At 41.1% G+C, this 23,241-nt stretch overlaps 1 protein-coding gene across 2 annotated transcripts in view; it reads right to left on the bottom strand.

Moving 5' to 3' along the window:
* Positions 1-7,046: 7,046 nt before the first annotated feature.
* GPR141 (G protein-coupled receptor 141) overlaps positions 7,047-23,241 on the bottom strand; it is a 40,612-nt gene continuing 24,417 nt past the window's right edge. For both annotated transcript variants that reach the window (XM_034761215.1, XM_034761216.1), the window contains one exon: positions 7,047-10,885. In XM_034761215.1, coding sequence (XP_034617106.1) covers positions 9,927-10,871 — 945 coding nt within the window. In that variant the 5' untranslated portion in view covers positions 10,872-10,885 and the 3' untranslated portion in view covers positions 7,047-9,926. The remainder of the gene's footprint in view (positions 10,886-23,241) is intronic.

Here is a 23,241-nt window from a genome sequence, read left to right as displayed (position 1 = left end):
ATTTCACTAGGAGGGTGGTGAAGCATTGGAATGGGTTACTTAGGGAGGTTGTGGAATCTCTATCCTTAGAGGTTTTTAAGGCCCGGCTTGACAAAGCCTTGGCTGGGATGATTTAGTTGGTGTTGGTCCTGCTTTGAGCAGGGGATTGGACTAGATGACTTCCTGAGGTCTCTTCCGACCCTAATATTCTATGATTCTATGATACCAGATGCTAACAGCTTGACCTTTTAATAGAAACTTCAATGTTCTTATTTGAGAAGCCATTTGTTTCACTTCCCACAGCCCCAGTATTCCCCATTATAAGTAAGATCAATACATTAAAACAGGAAAGACTTATAACCCAACATAGACTAACTTCCCCTCACTGACCTGGTCACATACTGTGTTTATAAAATTATTATATAGCAGCTCCACTTTTGTCACCCGGATGAAAGACAAACAAAAAATCCACCATCACTATGTCACTAGAAATACTGTCCCCAATAAATAAAGAGTGTCATACTTACTTTATTATGATGTATGTGGTGGTGCACATGGCATCTGTCTGTCTCTACCCCATGTCCTCTTTATGATGGTAAAGACAGACAATGCAACCAACGGAGGTGCTAATGTACTATGGGGATGAGCGCCATATAGGAATCGAAATAGAACAGAACTTTGCATTAGCAGATTCAAATTTCTCTCACCCTCTTTTTCCTTCTTGAGTACAAGTAACTGAGCAATTACTGTAACTGTGAGAACATTCCTCCCCCAGAGTATAGCTGGTCCTTCCAGCTAATTAAAACAGTTTAAGCCACCTGCTGAAAAAGGAAATATGTGACAGGCTCCAAATGAACCATTCAGCAAAGTCCTGTCGGACTTGTCTTTCCCTTGTAACAAAAATAAACTTATTAAAAGAGACTTAGGAAGGATAACAAAGCATTTAAAATGAAGTGATTAACTAAATCACTTTCTGTTCCACCACCATCACGGCTTGCAAGTGAAGGATGAGCTAGGCAGCTATTAATGCCACTCAGGGGGTGCGTACGTGTGTTCTGGCCACAGCCGGCAGTACTGCCTAAGGATGGTCTCGGATCCATCACACCTGGTGGCTATAGTTCAGGGGCATTTTTCCCACTAGCAAAAGCTCCCACAGTTCAGGAAGTGTCACTATTGAGCAGTTCTTTCCCACCAACCAGAATGCAGAGGTTCACTGACAGACTCTTGAGCTGAAGAAGTATGTTGTTTATTTGCTGCTTCAGTGCACACGGGGCACAGTGTAGGGTTAAATGCAAGCACACCCCAGGTTCAGGTGCTTGCATTAAATATGCTGTTACAAAGTCATTCACTCTATATTGTATAAACACTTTTTCTGCTTAGCACTAAGATTAGTTTGCTAACTCAGTTGTTTACCTGATTGGATTGCTGGCTGAGCTTTTTATCTGGTTGTTCTCTTTCCTTGCCAGACAGCAGGCATCTTTTCACATATCCCAACACCTAAAATATACATTCTATATATTACATCCTACAATCAACCAATGGTAAGAGTTCCAGGCCACCTTGCCTACTGGCAACAGTACAGAAAGCATCACCCAGTGGTAAGAGCTAAAGCCGCCTTGCCTAGCACCTGTAGCTCAGGAATCAGGGGTGGGGTTGGGAAACCCTAGCCCACCCTACTCCACCGGGTTCAGACCGAGAGCCCTTTAAAACAAAATCCCCATCTGTGACTGAGAGTCTGGTGCCCTCGTGCATGCTCCCTGGGTCACTTCTGACCCTTGTTCCTGTCCCGCCGTCGTTGCTGCAGTCTGGCCTGGGGATCCCCCTGGGTTGTCCTCAGGTCTGTCTCTGGAGCCTCTTCCTCTGGTGGTAGCAAGTCATCGCCCTTGGTTGAGGGTTCCCAGAGGCTTGGCTAAGAGGTCTGGTCCCGGGTGTTTGGAGTCCCAGTGGCTTCTCTGCAGGAGGCTGCTGCATGTGGCCGCTCTTCTCCTCAGTCAGCCCAGACAGAGCTGAGTCACTCCCTTTTAAATGCTTCCTCCACTGGGAGCATGCCCAGCAGGGGTGAGGGGGTGTGGCCTCTTGGGTCCAAAGCAGCTCTTTAATCGTTGCCTCACCAGTGCAGGGTTGTACACCCTGTCACAATGCCATAGAAGCAAAGAAGTGACAACATGTTACTTTAAAATCTTGTACTGAATTGCAAGTCACTTTATAAACTACTAAACATTAAAATGAGTACAAAATACTTTAAATTAGTAATGACTGTAGGGAATTATTATTATCATTATTTGTATTATTGTAGCATCTGGGAACGCGAATCATGGACTAGCACCCCATTGTACTAGGCTCTGTGCAAACACAGAACAAAAAGTCCCTGCCCCGAAGAGCGTACAAACTAAGTATAAGACAAGAGACAACAGAAAGGATACAGACAGAGAGACAGATTGGGGAGTGCAAGGAAACAATGAGCTAATGTTGGTCAACATAACAGGCAATGGTTTCAGCGCACCGGCAGCCTAACTGTTGTCAAGTTTTTGTAGACATGATGGCAAAAGGAGTTTTAAAGTGGGCTTTGAAAGAGGATAATGAGGTAACTCTATGGGTGTTTATTATGAGCCCCTCCCACGTGTGAGGGGGCAACACGGGGGAAAAAGCATCGTTCTATCTGCTAGAAAGATACAGAATTGGATTCTCCACTGCCTTACCCCTTGTTTCATCACAGGTACCTGAGTAAATTGAGTACAGAGTGGGTTTCATCCTGATTTGGTAGAGCTTTACACACACACCCTTGCATAAATGTAAATAACTGCACCAAATGCAAGATAAGAGAATGAGGCCCACATTGTTCAAATTGTAGTACTGTATTGACCTGTCTATAGTTCCATGTTTAATTAGCTGTAAACTTTCATACTGAAACACTAGGGGAAAAACATTCATGTCGGTTGAAAAATGTATGTGTCACTTTTGTCTATCGAGCCACAGAAAATGGAAAGAACAAAACGAAATAGCATCTTCTGGTGGTCTGGGAAAGTGTTGCAGAAAGATTCAATTACTTCAAGTTTTTAGTGAAGCTAGTTTGTCACCTCCCTTGCTAAGGATCTTTGTTTTTATGTAGTCTGTTTTGTGGTGTTACAGTTTATCTGTTTGTACCAAGCCCCATGTGCCTCAGTAGTGGGGCTCATGCCACTTTACAAATAAAATAATGCAGTAAAAATGTTCTTGTATTTTTGAATATGAGCTTTCCTGATGGGAAAGTTCTAGTTTTGCTCCGAAAATACTGAAATATTTGAAAGGGCTTGAAGTTGCTCAGGTGCCATTTTAAATAAATTTCTTAGACCAATTTTTTACTCCAATATGCAGAGTTTATGGAGAGTTCAGGAGAAGCAGATTTTCTTTCCAAGGTCTTTTTCTTAACTGCACACAAATCTAGGCTTTCTGTGAGACTTAATTTACTTACTACTTATGGGAAGGTATTATTTTAAATATAATGGTTAACTTGCACTAAATTATAAATCAAATACTTGATGCCATTTTACCACAAATTGAAAAGGTACAAGAATCAGTAGAACAAACTGAAAGAATCAGATTTACAGGGAACAAGTCTCTTTAGAGAATAGGATCATACATATTAAAATTGATCTACAGTGCTCTGGGACCCTATTCAATACAGCAATTCAAAATAATCTTGCTATGCATCAGAGGTTGTAAACACTGGACATTAAACTCAGGGCTTTTATCCTTCATGTATTAGGTTTAAAAGAGGGTGTAGAAAGGTGATCCTCTTTTGTTTTTCTTCCTGTTTTACTAGACAGGATTTTAAATGTGAAATTCAAACCTTTGGTAAACATTGAAAAAGCTTTTCGCCTATGAACATGTAGAAATTTATTGAAGCAAATGGGATCAAACTGGACTCTCCTCGCTTTTTTTTTTTAATTGAGCATCCTCACGACGCAATCTGAAATACCCAAATGCTGTTGTTTCCTGGACTCACAATTTAGAAGAAAAACCACAGTTCATATTTCCTATTATGCTGTTGTCCTTCCTCCCCGTCATTGTTGGTCACCCTCACATTCACCATGTTTAAAATTAGATTGCAAGATCTTTGGATTACTTATTATTTGTGTTAGAATAATGCCTGGAGGCTCTGGTCAGGATCGGGGTCCTAGTGTGCTAGGTAATCTGCAGATACGTTAGTAAGAGACAGTCTTTTTCCTGAAGAATTTACAGTCTAATTTAAGGTAGCACAACAAATGGTGTAATGAAAAATTGGAAGAAATAGGGGAAGGGAGGGTGAGGGTAACTTTGATCTAAACACATGGTTAGATTGACCAGCAGCTATACATACAGTTAAAGGATATCTTTTACAAAAATGTATAAAATATAATTAATTAAATCAAAAGGTATAATCCCCACTTGCCATCTATCCAGTCACTATGATTAAGGCTAAGATTTAGTCATGGGTATTTTTGGTACAAGTCATGGAATAGGTCACGGGCAATAAATAAAAAAATCACAGCCCGTGACCTGTCCATGACTTGTACCAAAAATACCCATGACTAAATCTCTACTTCTGGGGCTCCATTGTTCTGGGGACCGCTGCCCCAGGGACTGCTGCTCCCAGGGACCACTCTCTGGATGGCCTCCGGGTGCCCCTGGGGCTACTGCTCCAGTCGTCCTGGGACTGCTGCTGCTTGGGCAGTCCCTGGGACCAGCTGCAATGGCTGCTGCTCATGCGGTCCCCGGAGGCAACTTCCCAGGGCCACCCGAGTAGCAGCTGGTGTGGCTGGCTCTGGGGTGGCCCTCGGGACCGCTGCTCTGGCACTTCCCGGGACTGCCCCCCAGGACTACTGTTCAGGCTTCCTGGGGCTTCCCAAACAGCAGCTGGTGCGTCGGCCCCAGGGACCGCCAGAGCAGCTGGCCCTGGGTTTCTCCAGCAGTGGCCGGTGCGGCTGGCCATGGAGTGCCCAAGCAGCTGACCCTGGGGCCAGCTGCTCAGGTGGCCCTGAAATTAGCCGCGCCAGCCGCTGCAGAAGTCGCGGAAAGTCACAGAATCCATGACTTCCTCAACCTCCATGAAAGAATTGCAACCTTAATGATGTATGGCTCTTGTCTTTCTATGTTTCTGTAAACCACCTAGCCCACCTTCAGGCAGTGTAATAAGGTGACTATGTTTAAAAATAGCAACTTCTTTCTCAATAGTGTATTTAGACACTTCACTGTGGACTTGAGTTTAAGAATTTGACTTTTACTCCTGCTATACCTGCAGAGTCAACATACCTAAGAGTGACGGAACTGAATTCTGTTCTTCCTTTTGCTTCAGATGCAGTATTGTTTGTTAAATTCCAAAGCTAGTTGAAGACACTCATGTTATATAGGTGATTAGGGACATAATCTGAAGACAGTGGGGTTGCATGGAGGTAATTGTTGAAGGCATAACTTAATTTAGCCCTGCAGGACCATTATTACAAGTAATAAAGCAATCTGCTTTGCAGCACAACTCTCATCTTGAGGACAATATGGCCCTGCTTCTGGGTGTTAGACTAGTATTTAATATTTCTCCAAATTCTTCCACCTCTTGTTTAGAAATGGGCACCAGTAGTCCCAAAAGGGTTTCCTGAGGATTTAAGGCTTCATATTACAGTGTTTGTTGCTCCATAACTAAAGGAGAATTTCTCATCGCTTGTTGCTGGAATGGCTTTTTGTATGGTCCATAATGATTATTTTTTTAGTTTCCCTCCTTCCCCCTTGACGTTCGATCTTTTATCCACTCTATTGGAACTGCTTAAAATCTTTGGAGAAACATAGGACCAATTTCAATAATGGTTTACACCATCATAAGGTCTCTGGTGGTAAAACTCCTTCACAGGGGGAGTGGGTTATGGCAATGCAAAGTGGCTACAGTCCACTTTCAGATGGTTGTGTTTTTATGGGAGTGGAGGGAGGGGGATTCATTGTGACCCACAAATGTGGGTGATGCTGTCTGAAAATTACATGCTTTGACTGTGGGAGACTCTCTGCCTTTTGAGGAAGGATCTGCCTACAGTTTTCCAGTGGAATTGAAAATATCCTTCCTTCCAGCAGAACATTTGCTGACAAAAGCAATGGTAACACTACCAGCCCTCCACTGATCTAGATCTCCCCTACAATGGCCAGGTCTTTATTTTGTTGCATCTAGCTTGGTGCTTATATATAGTTACTTGCAACTATATTATCTGGAACATTTAGTAACACAAGTATTAATTGACAAAATGCACTGTTCTTGACATACTTTGATCTGCTATGCAAATCTGTGGTGCTTGCTACTTTTGTCAGCTCAGGGGTTTTCCAGGAATAGCAAAAATACCTTCTGACATTAAAATAAATGAAATTTATTGATCCTGATAAAGATTTTTGTTTGAGTTGCACTTAATCACTAACTGCAATGGTTTCACATACTTTTTTGCTCCTACATATCTTTATAAGTGGTTGTTATGGTGATGCATTTTGCATACAGTGTATTTCCATTCGCCTTCCGTTGCCACTTTTATCACACCCATCATATATTTAAATGTGACCTCTGGTGACCCACTATCCTGATTAGATTTGGAATTTGGTGATAACACATTCTCACACATTTACTTTTTCCCCACACAAAGATGTGGTTTTGCTTGTAATCTCTCTTACAGAGTTCACTTCCTAATTTCACCTCTCAAGTTTTTCATTTGCTGTTATAATTGCTGCTGCCTCACATATATCAATTCCATAGAATTAAAATTTTGCTCATGTAACTTTCTAGTCTCATCATGTGTAATTCTCCCTCCCCACCACTGCTATTGTGTTATAAACAATCCCTTCCCAGAAAGCACATACACATCTTCAGCCATTCAGATGGCTTAACTGACTGAACATTAGTGCCTTTCACCAAAAGAGGTGTCGTGTTGGGCAGTGTAATGTTTAGCAATCCTGTGACAGCAGTGAACAGGCTGAGAATTCCACTCTCAGGTAGCAATGTACCATCATTTTTCCCTACCCCTTTTTGTGACTATGTTAGTTTCCACATCACTTATTGTTTAGTCAACTTAAAATGCATGAAGTGGTGTAATATCTGGTCAGCCACCCTGAACAGAACTATTGCTGGATGGCAGAATGGTACTACAGCATTTATGCAATTTTTATTTAGTAAAAGATTGCATATTGTGAACATACATTGTGGAATTATACAGCCTGCTAGAAGCATTTGGGTTACATTAATTAATCCCATACTCTATTGAAATGTATTAGTTGGAGTAAAAAAATCAGATATACAAAAGCAAATAATTTCTTGTTCAGATCTCCTCGTTATTTCAGGATAATACGAACAATATCATTATATATTATACTTTAGAATAGAATTATTATGATGGCAGCTCTGGTCGTGACTATAGCTTAGGTTGTGTTCCAATTTCCATTTAAAGCAGGAATACCCCCCTCTGCTAAATAACTGAAATATTGTTATTTTTCACTAAATTAGGGTCAATTGCTCTCCATAGACTAAATTTTCATAATTATCTTCTTGATTCATTACTTAGTTTTTTTATACATAAACTCTTTAAAAATGCACCTATTTTGAAATTTAGGCTTGGCTGTCAAGCCAAATGATCTAAAAAAATTACAAAACATATTGTTCAAATTTGGCCTAGTAACTAAGGCTTGCTTACAACACAGGCCCATTTCTTCTAACAAGTCAGAATTCCTTTTCAAGTTATTTCCAATATTTGTCATAACTATTTTTTATTTTGTGATACTGAATGCCAACAATTAACATACCCTGGAAATGAAAAGATTTTGACTCAACTGCACCCCTTTGGGTGAAGCTCTGGAACTGCAACAGAAGGAGAGAAACCAGTAACTACACCGAGTGTGGTGTGGGTGTATTATTAGAAGAATTACTTAATCTACATCTAACTTTTCACAATATATGAACACTATATTTACTTCAAGTGTCAACATTTTACTGTATGTATTTATTGTATGTAACTCTATCTGTTCTGAGAATACAATTTTACAAAATTTTAATATAAAGCAATTTTAATTTAATTTATGCATATTTGTAGGAAAGACTTGAATGAAAAGATGTGCTTGTGAGCCAAACCACCACATTTATTATTGTTATTCTAAAACAATTATATAGTGTTGTTAAGGTATAAGTTGCTCTACAGACCCTATACCAAGTATATTCTGCACACCAAAGATGACAGAGAAAAAAAATACAAACACAAATTCATTTTCACCTTCTCTCCCTGGTGTTATAGCCTGTGTTGATGGTTCCAACGCTTATTGTTGCACATGAGAATTACTCATTCTCTCTCAGTTCAGGATACTATAACCTGGTCAGACCTACAGAGCAATAAGGAGGGAGTTCTAAGCATGAGGGAAGAAGGCTCAGAGAGGCGAAGGGTAGACATCAACACAAGGGATATTAAGGAGAGCAGCAGTACACTTTGTGTATAGACAGACAGTGAAGCAAAAGGAAATGAAAGGTGAGATATATGAAAGGGTGAGGTTGTGCGGTCTTGAGGTGAGAACGTGGGCAGAGCCATGAAAAAGAATTAATCAGATAATTTATCCAGCTAATGCCACCAAATTTGCCAAATGATTCACATATTATTCAACTGACTCTAGATGGAAAGTTTGAACTTGATGCAGAAGGCAAAAAGAAATGGAAATAGAAATTAACCATCCACTATTTTGAGCTACAGCCATCAATGATATATGTTCTCTATTGGAACACGTACAATACAGTAGATCTGTGTAAGCTTAAGAATCTTCCACAAAGTGATTTTTTTACATTTTTTCCTTAACTTGATAATGGGTAATTCTCGGTTTTAAAAAATCCCGACTACTCACCATGCATCTATAACTGTGAAATATAACTGGCTCCTCAATCACACCACACATGCTAGCCTCATCCCATTCCAGCCAGTGTTTCTATCTTTTTTACTTGCCCGGATCACAAAATTCTGTAGGACTAATTTTATCCCAGGGACATGCTGAGAGGCCAGACTATGGCCTTCAAAACTGGGAAAAAGTATCATAGAAAAGGAAATTATTGTTACCTTGGAGACTAAAATAAATGACCTGGAGAAACAACACAACTGCTGTCTGAATAATATTCTAAGTTAAATTATCTGTAGTGTTAACTAAATGAGCTCTTGAAAAAATTGGACAATTCTGTGAAGAAAGAGAATAAACACTGGCTTTTGATTTGAACTGCCAATGCTGAATATAGTGCCCAGTGATATGTAATTATTTATGGAGACATTTTTACAGCACACGAAAGAGATAAATCAGACCTTTCCCTCCCACAATAAAGCCATTTTCAAAAGAGTGAGTTCAGTGGGAAAAAAATTAAGAGATACATTTACTGCTTGCTTTTTAGAAGTTGTATCACTCGATCAATTGAACTAGAAAGCCACATTGCAGTGTAAGCCCAAAATTCCTCAACGAAGACCTGTAGAACCACTACATTCTATCACAGATTGTTGTTAATAAATAACATATAAACAGTACACATACCGTATACAGATCTAGGAACTTCAAATGTCTCTATATTTTATTACATAACCCACTATTCATTGACTTTGTGTTTTATTTTTCTCTCTCCACATTCTTTACAAATCATCTTGGGCTATTGCTTCTTTTCCCTCTGTGGCATGGGATTGGAACCTTTGTCTCCCTTGTGACACAGCACAGTTACCACCAGTCTGCTAGGCTGGCACTGTCAACACTGGTAAGTATTTCACCTAATCAAAGAATCGATGTTATTTTGCTGGTACTGTGTTTAAGGCATATAAAATAAATAGATACACATAATTTATAATGCTTTTTGATTTGTCTCCATAAATTATCATTTTTAAAAAATACAGACAAAGCCATATGTTTTCCTCCCACCTAAACATTGTAGTGTGGAAGATGGTCTCTAAAAATGAACGAACCTAACAGCACGCAAACTTGTCTCGAAGCATAATAATCTTTTGCTTAAAGAAACGGCTTCCGCTTATAACAAATGACAGCAAATCAAGACAGCTGATGGCAGTTATACTCAAACAGATATTATTGTACATTACTAATTGTTCTTCTTTCATGTGCAGTATGTAATAGAGCCTAAAGAGGTGATATGGGAGGAAACAAATGATTATCACAGATATGAACATCAAGCTTTTAATCTGGGCCCAGAATTCTTGATGTGACCAGACAGAGCCTGGAAGCTTTTTCACCACCTTTAGAATGATGAAGACTTGCAAGCCCAAGAGGACACATGTGATGGTGGCTACAATGGCAATTAAGAGATAGTTCAGTGTTTTCACACTCTCCTCCTTGAGTTCTTGTTGGAATGTAAAACATATGTTAGTTTTATACTCCCCAGACGTCCCATACTGAGCAATGACCAAGGGCAGCACAATCACAATGGCCGCTATCCACACTGTAGCACTAGCAGCCACAGCATGTAGCTTCCTGTAGAACTCCAACTTGTCCTTCCATTGAAAGAAAATGAGCCACCGGATAATGAGCGTGATTATGTAGAATAGAAAAGTGAGGTACATATGGATGTGCATCATAGCACTCGCTGCTTTACAAAAGCCCTCCCCAAAAATCCACTTCTGATTGATATAATAATAAAGCCGAAACGGCACAGTCAGGAGAAGCAGGCTGTGCAACACCACGAGGTTGACAATCGCCGCCGTGGTCACTGACAGAGTGTTCATTTTAACCAGCAAAAATGACATTGCGATGGCTCCAATTGTACCTCCAATAAATGCTACTGTATATATAGTAATCAATATGTAACGTTCAATGTCAGAATGAAAGTTACTGGACTGAGTTGTAGTAACAGATGCATTCAGCGAGGCTGTAGTCGCTCCAGGCATGGTACTGTACATCTCTCTTTTGGACTCTATAAAAGAAGACATCAATGTCATTAAAGATTAAAGTGAGATTTAAAACTGAGAGCTAACTGAGTCTTCAACCTGGTTCTGTCTCCAGGGCATATACTGTATATGATCCTAGAAATGCTTGGATTGTTTCACTTCTGATATCAGTTACTGCAAATGATTTCCCCCACTCTGAAATGTGCTCTGTTAGGAAATGCAGGTCAGAGTTCCTACTAGTTAGGAAAGAATGGCTGCAAAAGCTGAATTTAAAGACGGAAAAAAACCAAGCATATACGTAGGTTAGAGGGAGAAGCTGATCAAGTTATGAAAATGTTAGCAGCCATGTACTTAAAAACAGTTACTAATTAATATTTCAAAACAAAGGTAGGCAAAAAAGATCTGCTGCTTGGCCAAATTATTTGAGTATGATCCTTATGGGGAATGACGGCCGAGGAAGGAGTACTGCAAAAAAGGGATCGGGGGGTCATAGTGGACCACAAGCTAAATATGAGTCAACAGTGTAACACTGTTACAAAAAAGCGAGCATCATTCTGGGATGTATTTGCAGGAGTGCTGTAAGCAAGACACGAGAAGTAATTCTTTCGTTCTACTCCGTGCTGATTAGGCCTCAACTGGAATATTGTGACCAGTTCTGGTGCCACATTTCAGGAAAAAAGGTGGACAAATTGGAGAAAGTCCAGAGAAGAGCAATAAAAATGATTAAAGGTCCAAAAAACATGACCTATGAGAGAAGATTGAAAAAACTGGGTTTGTTTAGTCTAGAAAAGAGAAGACTGAGAGGGGACATAATAACAATTTTCACATACATAAAAGATTGTTACAAGGAGGAGGGAGAAAAATTGTTCTTCTTAACCTCTGAGGATAGGACAATAAGCAATGGACTTAAATTGCAGCAAGGGAAGTTTAAATTGGACATTCAGAAAAACTTCTTAACTGTCAGGGTGGTTAAGCACTGGAATAAATTGCCTAGGGAGGTTGTGGAATCTCCATCACTGGAAATTTTTAAAAGCGGGTTAGACAAATCCCTGGCAGGGATTGTCTAGATAATACTTAATCCTGCCATGAGTGCAGAGGACTGGACTAGATGACCTCTCAAGGTCCCTTCCAGTCCTTTAATTCTATGATCCTTATCAGCCCTTTGTGTTAACAGCTCAGATCTTTATTACAGAGGATCTACTGGGTGATCATAAAGAAGACACAAGTCATTGTTAGAATCCTGCTGTTTATTCATTAGAATTAAGTGTGCTGGGAGAGAAGCTGAGCCCTGATTAGGGGGCGGGGCTTCTCTGACTAGGGGTCCTAAAAAGGTAGCTAGCCAGGCAGGCAGCTGCAGTGGCACAGGACCCAGCAAACAGAGCTGTAAACAGGGGATTTTGAGTGGGAGTTTGCAAGGGGAGTTTGGGGGGAAGACTAAGAGGCAGGCAGAGGAACAGACAGACTAGTGAAGGGAGTGTGTGGTGGTCTGGCAGTGTTTTGGTGCTTGTTGGGGGTTTGTTTTGTGGTGGGTGGTGGTGTTTTGGTTTGATTTGTGTTTCCCGGACTAACAGGACTTAGGTGGGAAGGCTATGACAGACACAGAGGCAGCAGTGGTAGTGACCCAAGCAGTGGAAGACACAATGAAGATGACTGGATGTGGAAACTGCAGTATGTACATGATCCTGGAGGGGGTACCTGAAAAGAGTTTCGTCTGCATGAAGTGCCGCCTGATAGAGCTGATGGAAGAAAAGATCTGAGGATTGGAGATGCAGGTGGAAACTCTGATTGAGTTTAGAAGGAGGTTCAAGCAGATGATGGAGCAAAGACATGACAAGTCTGAAGGGAAAAGCTCAGACTTGCAGTTGGAAGCAGGACCAAATAACTCTGAGGGGAGACTGCTGGGTGAGGACAGTGGAAGCATGTGGCTAAGAGAACCAGACAGAGGAAAAGACGGACTAGTGAAGGAGAAATAGGGCTCAGGAACAGGTTTGTGGAGTTGGAAAATTAAGAAGGGGCACAGCAGGTGGTCGCTGACGGTGAGAGGGCAAGGAAGAAGAGAAGAGCAGCTAGTCCTATAGGAAGAGGGGAAAAGTCAATGGAGATAACAGCATTAAATATGAGCCCCAGGAGGATACGTGATGGGTTACGGAGGATTGCAAGGGAGAATAGAAATCGAGAGGACTTGCAGCCAGAGGGAACAGGGGATAGACTGGAGACTCGCACCATCACCAGGAAAAGGCAGGTCTACGTGATTGGGGACTCCTTACTGAGAAGAATAGACAGGCCTGTAAACAGAGCTGACCTAGAGAACAGAAGGGTGTGCTGTCTGCCGGGTGCTAAGATATAGGACCCGGACCTGAGGCTGAAGAGGATCCTAATGGGAGAGGGAAAGAATCCGCTGATTGTCCTTCATGTGGGAACAAATGATACGGCTAGATTCTCGCTGGAATGTTTCAAGGGACACTATGCCAGACTGGGGAAGACACTTAAGGAAATCAAGGCTCAGGTGATCTTCAGTGGGATTCTGCCTGTTCCTAGAGAAGGGCAACAAAGGTGTGACAAGATTATGATGATCAACAGATGGCTCAGGCAGGGGTGCTATAAGGAGGGCTTTGGGATGTATGGCCACTGGGAGGCATTCATGGACTGTTCTCTCGGGATGGAATTCACCTGAGTAGGGAGGGAAATAGACTTCTAGGATGGAGGCTGGCATAACTGATTAAGAGAGCTTTAAACTAGGAACTGGGGGGGAGATGTCCAGGTAATCTCCACCCCAGATTTTAACATTGAGAGGGAAGAAAACAAAGTAAGAAAGGATACAGCCGTGGGTAGGAGAATGGACATAAGGAGGAAGGTTAGTGTAGATACCAGTCTAATAGGTAATACTGGAGGTAGAATGTCTGGGCCTAATTGGATAAAGTATGTGAGCAAAGCCAAACATCAAAATTAATATGTTTGTACACTAATGCGAGGAGCCTAGGTAACAAAATGGAGGAACTAGAGTTACTGGTGCAGGAAGTGAAACCAGATATTATAGGGATAACAGAAACATTGTGGAATAGTAGTCATGACTGGAGTACAGGTATTGAGGGGAATGTGCTGCTTAGGAAAGACCGAAATAAAGGCAAAGGTGGTGGAGTAGCATTGTATATCAATGATGAGGTAGACTGTAAAGAAATAAGAAGGGATGGAATGGATAACAGAGTCTGTCTGGGCAAAAATCACGTTGGGGAAGAAAGCTACTAGAGCCTCCCCTGGGATAGTGCTTGGGGTGTGCTATAGACCACCAGGATCTGATTTGGATATGGATAGAGACCTCTTTACTGTTTTTAATGAAGTAAATAGTAATGGGAATTGTGTGATCATGGGAGACTTTAACTTCCCAGATACAGACTGGAGGAAAAGTGCTAGTAATAATAACAGGGCTCAGATTTTCCTGGATGTGATAGCTGATGGATTCCTTCACCAACTAGTTGCTGAACCAACAAGAGGGGATGCCATTTTAGATTTGGTTTTGGTGAGTAGTGAGGACCTCGTAGAAGAAATGGTTGTAGGGGACAACCTTGGTTCGAGTGATCACGAGCTAATTCAGTTTAAACTAAATGGAAGGATAACTGTGACTAGGGTTTTTGATTTCAAAAGGGCTAACTTTAAAAAATTAAGTAAATTAGTTAGGGACGTGGATTGGACTGAAGAACTTGTGGATCTAAAGGTGGAGGAGGCCTGGAATTACTTCAAGTCAAAGTTGCAGAAACTATCAGAAGTCTGCATCCCAAGAAAGGGGAAAAAATTCATAGGTAGGAATTGTAGACCAAGCTGGATGAGCAAGCACCTCAGAGAGGTGATTAAGAAAAAGCAGAAAGCCTACAAGGAGTGGAAGATGAGAGGGATTAGCAAGGAAAGCTACCTTATTGAGGTCAGAACATGTAGGGATAAAGTGAGAAAGGCCAAAAGCCATGTAGAGTTGGACCTTGCAAAGGGAATTAAAATCAATAGTAAAAGGTTCTATAGCCATATAAAGAAAGAAAGAAGTGGGACTGCTAAACACTGAGGATGGAGTGGAGGTTAAGGATAATCTAGGCATGGCCCAATATCTAAACAAATACTTTGCCTCAGTCTTTAATGAGGCTAATGAGGAGCTTAGGGATAATGGTAGGATGACAAATGGGAATGAGAATATGGAGGTAGATATTACCACATCCAAGGTAGAAGCCAACAGCTTAATGGGACTAAATAGGGGAGGGCCCAGATAATCTTCATCCAAGAATATTAAAGGAACTGGCACATGAAATTGAAAGCCTATTAACAAGAATTTTTAATGAATCTGTAAACTCAGGGATTGTACCATATGAATAGAGAATTGCTAATAGAGTTCCTATTTGTAAGAAAGGAAAAAAAAGTGATCCGGGTAACTACAGGCCTGTTAGTTTGACATCTGTAGCATGCAAGGTCTTGGAAAATTTTTTGAAGGAGTAAGTAGTTAAGGACATTGAGGTCAATGGTAATTGGGACAAAATACAACATGGTTTTACAAAAGGTAGATCGTGCCAAACCAACCTCATCTCCTTCTTTGAGAGGTAACAGATTTTTTTAGACAAAGGAAACGCAGTGGATCTAATTTACCTCAATTTCAGTAAGTCATTTGATACGGTTCCACATGGGGAATTATTAGCTAAATTGGAAAAGATGGGGATCAATATGAAAATTGAAAGGTGGATAAGGAACTGGTTAAAGGAGAGACTACAATGGATCATACTGAAAGGTGAACTGTCAGGCTGGAAGGAGGTTACTAGTGGAGTTCCTCAGGGATCAGTTTTGAGACCAATCTTATTTAATCTTTTTATTACTGACTTTGGCACAAAAAGTAGGAATGTGCTAATAAAGTCTGCGGATGACACAAAGCTGGGAGGTATTGCCAATACAGAGAAGGACCAAGATATCATGCAGGAAGATCTGGATGACGTTGTAAACTGGAATAATAGTAATAGGATGAAATTTAATAGTGAAAAGTGCAAGGTCGTGCATTTAAGGATTAATAATAAGAATTTTGGTTATAAGCTGGGGATACATCAGTTGGAAGTAACAGAGGAGGAGAAGGACCTCGGAGTATTGGTTGATCACAGGATAACTATGAGCCGCCAATGTGATATGACCATGAAAAAAGCTAATGCGGTCAGATGCATCAGACGAGGTATTTCCAGTAGAGATAAGGAGGTGTTAGTACCGTTATACAAGACACTGGTGAGATCTCATCTGGAATACTCTGTGCAGTTCTGGTCTCCCATGTTTAAGAAGGGTGATTTCAAACTGGAACAGGTACAGAGAAGTACTACTAGGATAATCCGAGGAATGGAAAACCTGTCTTATGAAAGGAGACTGAAAGAACTTGGCTTGTTTAGCCTAACCCAAAAGAAGGCTGAGGGGAGATATGATTACTCTCTTTAAATATATCAGAGGGATAAATACCAGGGAGGGAGAGGAATTATTTAAGCTCAGTACCAGTGTGGACACCAGAACAAATGGATGTAAGGTGGCCATCAGGAAGTTTAGACTTGAAATTAGATGAAGGTTTCTAACCATCAGAGGAGTGAAGTTCTAGAACAGCCTTCCAAGGGGAGCAGTGGGGGCAAAAGACATATCTGACTTCAAGACTAAGTTTGATAAGTTTATGGAGGGGATTGTCGGAGAATAATGATGGGATAGCCTAATTTTGGCAATGAATTGATCTTTGACTATTAGCGGTAAATATGCCCAATGGCCTATGATGGGATGTTAGATGGGGTGGAATCTGAGTTACTACAGAGAATTCTTTCCTGGGTGCCTGGCTAGTGAGTCTTGCCCACATGCTCAGGGTTTAGCTGATCTCCATATTTGGGGTCAGGAAGGAATTTTCCTCCAGGGCAGATTGGCAGAGGCCTGAGGGGTTTTCGCCTTCCTCTGCAGAGTGGGGCACGGGTCACTTGCTGGAGGGTTCTCTGCACCTTGAAATCTTTAAAACATGATTTGAGGATTTCAATAGCTCAGACATAGGTTAGGGTAGGGTTACTATTCGTCTGGATTCTGCCGGACATGTCCGGCTTTTTTGAGTTAAAAATAGCTTCCGGGGGGAATTTGTAAATGTCCGGATTTCCCCCCCATGCAGAGCGTGCGCGCTGACAGGGCAGCCGGCCACAGGGCTCTGGCAGCCAGAACCCCTCCTCCACTTCCCCCTCCTCTTCCCTGCAACTTGAGATCGCTCCCCTCCTCTCTCTCCCTCCCTCCCCCTCCCGGCATTCACAGATCACCGGCCGGCCATTCGTCTCGGGCCTCCGGCAGACTGGAGCTCCTCCCCTTGCTCCTGCTCCCCCTCCCCTGCTGCCCAGCGCGCCGCTCCGCAGCACTCTGTTCTGAGTGGCACGGTAAGGGGGCCGGGGGTCGGAGAAGGGGCAGGGAGGTTCTGGAGGGGGCAGTCAAGAGACAGGAGCAGGGTTGGATGGGTCGGGCATTCGGGGGGGCTGTCTGGGGGTTGGGGGTGTAAGGTTTTGGGCAGTCAGGGGACAGGTAGGGGGTAGGTAGGGTCCTAGGGGGGCAGTTAGGATGGGGGGAGGGTCTCAAGAGGGGGCAGTCAGGGGACAAGGAGCAGGGAGGCTTAGGTAGGGGGTGGAGTCCTGGGGGGCAGTTAGGGGCAGGGGTCCTAGGAGGGGGCAGTCAGGGGACAAGGAGTGGGGGGAGGGTTGGGAGTTCTGAGAGGGGCGGCAAATGGGAGGGAGTGGAAGGGGCGGGGGCGGGGCTCCTCCCGTCCTCTTTTTTGATTGTTGAAATATGGTAACCCTAGGTTAGGGGTTTGATACAGCAGTGGGTGGGTGAGATACTGTGGCTTGCGTTGTGCAGGAGGTTAGACTAGATGATCATAATGGTCCCTTCTGACCTTAAAGTCTATGATTCTGCATAAATATTCTATTTAAGAATCAGATTCTACAGTTAATCACATGCTGCTCCATTGAAGTCACAAATGTTAAATGTGACTGAGAACAGAGGTTTGCTCAGGGATCTGTACATAATGAGTTATATATAATGTATGTTATAGATATTAAATATTTAATATAAATAATATTTCTTCCCAGGTGCTAAAAGAGAGGGTAAGTATCATTCTGATGCTCTAAAAGGCTTGTATTTACCACATGATATGTTGTATTTTCACATAAGGCCAAATTCAGAAGTACTCAGAAGCACCCTTGAAAGGACCAAAAGCAAAGTGAAAAATTGTAGTTCTGCTGCATAGATGGGGACATTTTTGCTGTCCTGGGGGACTATTAACACATGCAGCAGAAGACAGAGCCATGGCAGGACTCTGCAGCTCACTGGAAAGACGAGATCTTGACATGTTGGAAGGTGACATGTAGGATGGGCAGACCACAGGACCGCAAGACCACATACTGTTGGAGCAAGTAGTTAGATTGGATCCAGCATTCCTTCGCATACTCGACAGTAGCTGGATATAGTATGTGTGCCCTGAATTGTGTCTCGGTCTGGGTTCACCCCTGCCAGCTTCCTCCTGGGTCCTTGTGGGCGAAGCACTTTTATTTGAATTTGACTCATGGATCTTACAATGTAAAACCAGACCTGGTTTTCTTTTTACACCAAAGCAGTGTTAGCTTTGCAGTATGATAAGTAGTTCCTCTATCTATTGTATCACTGATCTTTTAGGTGATTTCCATTTTAAGGAATACAAATTTTGACCGTCAACAGACTATTTAACAGTTTCCTCATTTGTGGAAAAGAGGAAATACCTTTGATATTTTTAACAGCAGGTTTCAGTTGCAAGGGGACATTAACAATGTGATATTTCTCAGTGACCTCATTTTTTAATAAAGATTTTAGCTATTAACACGTTTTTAGCATGCCTATCATCGTAGTATCTGAGCTCTCTTTATACAATGGCCACTATTTGAAAAGTCAACACTTACTTTAACTGTTACCTCAACATATCCAAAGGACCAATTATTTCACTATATCTAGTATCAGCAATAACCATGGGACCTTAGATATTGTAGAGGAATTGCTGGTAAATAGTGACTCTCTAATGGTTGACTCTGTATTTTAGAGGTTAAAATTATATTTGTAGTTCAAAATGAAGTTCTCTCAACATTTTTTCCAGTAAATTATGAACAAGTAAAATGTGTTGCAAAAGGGATTTTTTTCTCGAAGGAACTACAATTTACAACATATTTCGACTATTGCACTGGAAAGGAAAGAGTACACATTCCTCCCTATTCTAACTGTTGCCACTTCTATAACATTGCGTTTTAGCTTTAAAATGTTCATACCGGAAGGGATTAGCAATAGCTGTTTGTATGTCCGTTTTTTAAGTTGTCAAACTGTAATTAGAAAACATGTGACTATAATGTTGCATTATCAGACAGTCTCAAGTTGGAATGTGTATTTACAGTTTTAAAGCACTACTGTACTAAAGGCAACTGCTGCAAATCTGGGTTGCTATGACAGACATATGATTATCTGCATCATTAACAGTAGTTCTGTGGTTGGAGTTGGATGACCCCTGGTGGTTGCTTCTCAAGTTCAAACAATGAAACCTTCTCAGAATTCACATAGAAGAAACAAAGTAGAAACATTATGGAGAATCTACACACCATCCTTGCTATGATTCTGCAGGAAGGCTCATCTGCATTGTGTGTAAAAAGCATTCACCAACAGTGATGTTAAAGCACACAACATCAATTTATCTGCCCACCACTGTTACATCCATCCAGTTGAAACCTATTTATGTTTAGAATACATAACATAGCATGACACAGCATAATATGCTTCACAGAGAAAATTGCTACCTTCTCAGAAGACGCAGTTTCCTACTGTGCAGACACCTGAAGAGCCAGAAAACACTGACCAGAATTGCAAGTGCCAGGTCTTACAGACATAACTTTTAGCAGGAGACACATTGAATGAGAACATGAAGTCTTATGTATTGACAGGTAAACACTTTATGACATTAGTCCAAGATCTTGGAATCTGTGTGCAGCCCAAGAGATAGACTGTATACGAGGGTCAAAGGGCAGACAAATAACTGCCACAGGCTGAGAAACAGCAGAGGAAACCACTCTGTGGCCACTAATGCAGCCTCACTCAGGGTTGCACTAGCTTCTGAGAGAGATGACTCTCTCCTATGTGGTTTCCCCACTCAGATTATGTAGTTGCAGATCTACTGGCTCAGTCCCACCTCCAAAAGACTCCTCCACACTATGGATTCGCTGCAGGATTGTGTTTTGTTGCTGCACAGGTTGCTTCATTCTGGCCCTCACCTCTGTGTTGCAGAATTACACCAGCTTGCTATGCCCATGAAAATGGAGGGGGATTGGATTGACCCTGTAATATATATATTCAGGGCTCTTCAGGGAGGGCCTTGTGTCTCCTTCCTTTCCTAGCTCCCTCCCACCCAGGCTACATCATGGTCAGTGGTATTACATGAGATCAGAAGCAAATCTTGAATCCTTCTCTACCCTAAATGTCTTGTCTTTTGGCTAAACTTTTGGGAGACAGGGGTTTTGAAGAACAGTAGCACAAGGGCACACAACCACCTCATTTGGCATCATATAGAAGCCAAAGAAGCATCTGTTGATATTGGGGGCTTTCAGGAAATCATCAAAACATCTTTCAGCAGAGGGGGTAGCGGATTGTGCTAGGCAGAAGTCCGAAACTAGAGAGTCTTTCATAATAGTGATTGACAAAAGGCTTTTTGTGATAAATTTGAGTATTGATGTTTCATAAATTCATAGATTACCTTTCAGAGTAACAGCCGTGTTAGTCTGTATCCGCAAAAAGAAGAACAGGAGTACTTGTGGCACCTTAGAGACTAACAAATTTATTAGAGCATAAGCTTTCGTGGACTACAGCCCACTTCTTCGGATGCATAGAAGTGGGCTGTAGTCCACGAAAGCTTATGCTCTAATAAATTTGTTAGTCTCTAAGGTGCCACAAGTACTCCTGTTCTTCTTTTTATAGATTACCTTATTATTATATATTATTAATATGACACAGGCCATAGGACTTCCCTGAATTCATTCCTGTTTGAACTACAACATATGTTTTAGAAAAACATCCAATCTTGATTTAAAATTTCCAGTGACAGAGAATCCCATACAACCCTTGGTAAATTGTTCCAGTGGTTAATTACCCCCACTGTTAAAAAATTAGCACCTTATTTCTAGTCTGAGTTTGTCTAGTTTGAATTTCTAGCCACTGGATCTTATTATACCTTTGTCTATTAGACTGAAGAGCCGATTATTATCAAATTTCTGTTCCCCATGTAGGGGGATTAAAGACTGCGATCAAGTTGCCCCTTAACCTTCCCCTTGTTAGACTCAAGGAGCTCAATCTATTGAGCATATCACTATACGGCATGTTTTCCAACCCTTTAATCACTCTCGTGGCCCTCTGAAATTCTCCAATTTATCAACATTCTTCTTGAAATATAATCACCAGAACTGGACATAATATTTAGTACCGGTTGCACCAGCGCCAAATACAGAAGCAATATAACTAGGGCTGTCGATTAAACGCGGTTAATTCACATGATTAACTCAAAAAAAATAATCATGATTAATCACAGTTTTAATTAGACAATTAAACAATAGAATATCAATTGAAATTTATTAAATCTTTTTGGATGTTTTTCTACATTTTCAAATATATTGATTTCAATTACAACACAGAATACAAAGTGTACAGTGCTCACTTTATATTATTATTTTATTACAAATATTTGCACTGTAAAAATGATAAAAGAAACAGTATTTTTCAATTCACCTCATACAAGTACTGTAGTACAATCTCTTTACCGTGAAATTGCAATTTACAAACGTAGATTTTTTTTATTACATAACTGCACTCAAAAAGAAAACAATGTAAAACTTTAGAGCCTACAAGTCCACTCAGTCCTACTTCTTGTTCAGGTAATTGCTCACATTGTTTACATTTACAGGAGATAATGCTGCCTACGTCTTATGGACAGTGCCACCTGAAAGTGAGAACAGGCATTTGCATGGCACTGTTCTAGCCAGCATTGCAAAGTATTTACATGCCAGATATGGTAAACATTCATATGTACCTTCATGCTTCAGCCACCATTCCAGAGGACATGCTTCCATGCTGATGACGCTCGTTAAAAAAAATGCATTAATTAAATTTGAGATTGAACTCCCTGGGGGAGAATTGTATGTCTTCTGCTCTGTGTTTTACCAGCATTCCGCCATATATTTCATGTTATAGCAGTCTCGGATGATGACCTAGCACAGGTTGTTCAATTTAAGGACATTTTCACTGCAGATTTGACAAAACGCAAAGAAGGTACCAATGTGAGATTTCTAAAGATAGCTGCAGCACTTGACCCAAGGTTTAAGAGTCCGAAATGCCTTCCAAAATCTGAGAGGGACGAGGTGTGGAACATGCTTTCAGAAATTTTAAAAGAGCAACACTCCAATGCGGAAACTACAGAACCCGAACCCCAAAAAAGCAAATCAATCTTCTGCTGGTAACATCTGACTCAGATGATGAAAATGAACACGTGTCGGTCCGCTCTGCTTTAGAACATTATGGAGCAGAACCCATCATCAGCATGGAAGCATGTCCTCTGGAATGGTGGTTGAAGCATGAAGGGACATATGAATCTTTAGTGCATCTGGCACGTAACTATCTTGCAATGCTGGCTACAACAGTGCCACGCGAATGGCTGTTCTCACTTTCAGGTGACATTGTAAAAAAGAAGCGGGCAGCACTAGCTCCTGCAAATGTAAATAAACTTATTTGTCTGATCGATTGGTTGAACAAGAAGTAGGACTGAGGGGACTTTTAGGCTCTAAAGTTTTACATTGTTTTATTTTTGAATGCAAGTTTTTTCATATGTAATTCTACATTTGTAAGTTCAACTTTCGTGATAAAGAGATTGCACTACAGTATTTGTATTAGGTGAACTGAAAAATACTATTTATTTTGTACAGAGCACTGTACACTTTGTATTCTGTGTTATAATTGAAATCATTATATTTGACAATGTAGAAAAGATCCAAAATATTTAAATAAATGGTATTGTATTATTGTTTAACAGCGCAATCAATTGCAATTAATTTTTTTAATTGCTTGACAGCCCTAAATATAACTTCCCTATTCCAACTTGATATTCCTTTGTTTATACATCCAAGGAGCACATTAACCTTTTTGGGCATATGATTGCAATGGGAGCTTATGTTCAGCTATTATACACCATGACTCCTAAGTCCTTTTCAGAGTCACTGCTTCCCAGGATAGAGTCCCCCATCCCGTATCTATTTTTTGAATTCTTTTTCCCTAGATGTATGACTTTATATTTTACTATATACATAGTGATACACAT

This window comes from Trachemys scripta, chromosome 2, assembly GCF_013100865.1.
Source record: "Trachemys scripta elegans isolate TJP31775 chromosome 2, CAS_Tse_1.0, whole genome shotgun sequence".
Lineage (NCBI taxonomy): Eukaryota > Metazoa > Chordata > Testudines > Emydidae > Trachemys > Trachemys scripta.
This window is presented reverse-complemented; position numbering and strand designations above follow the sequence as displayed.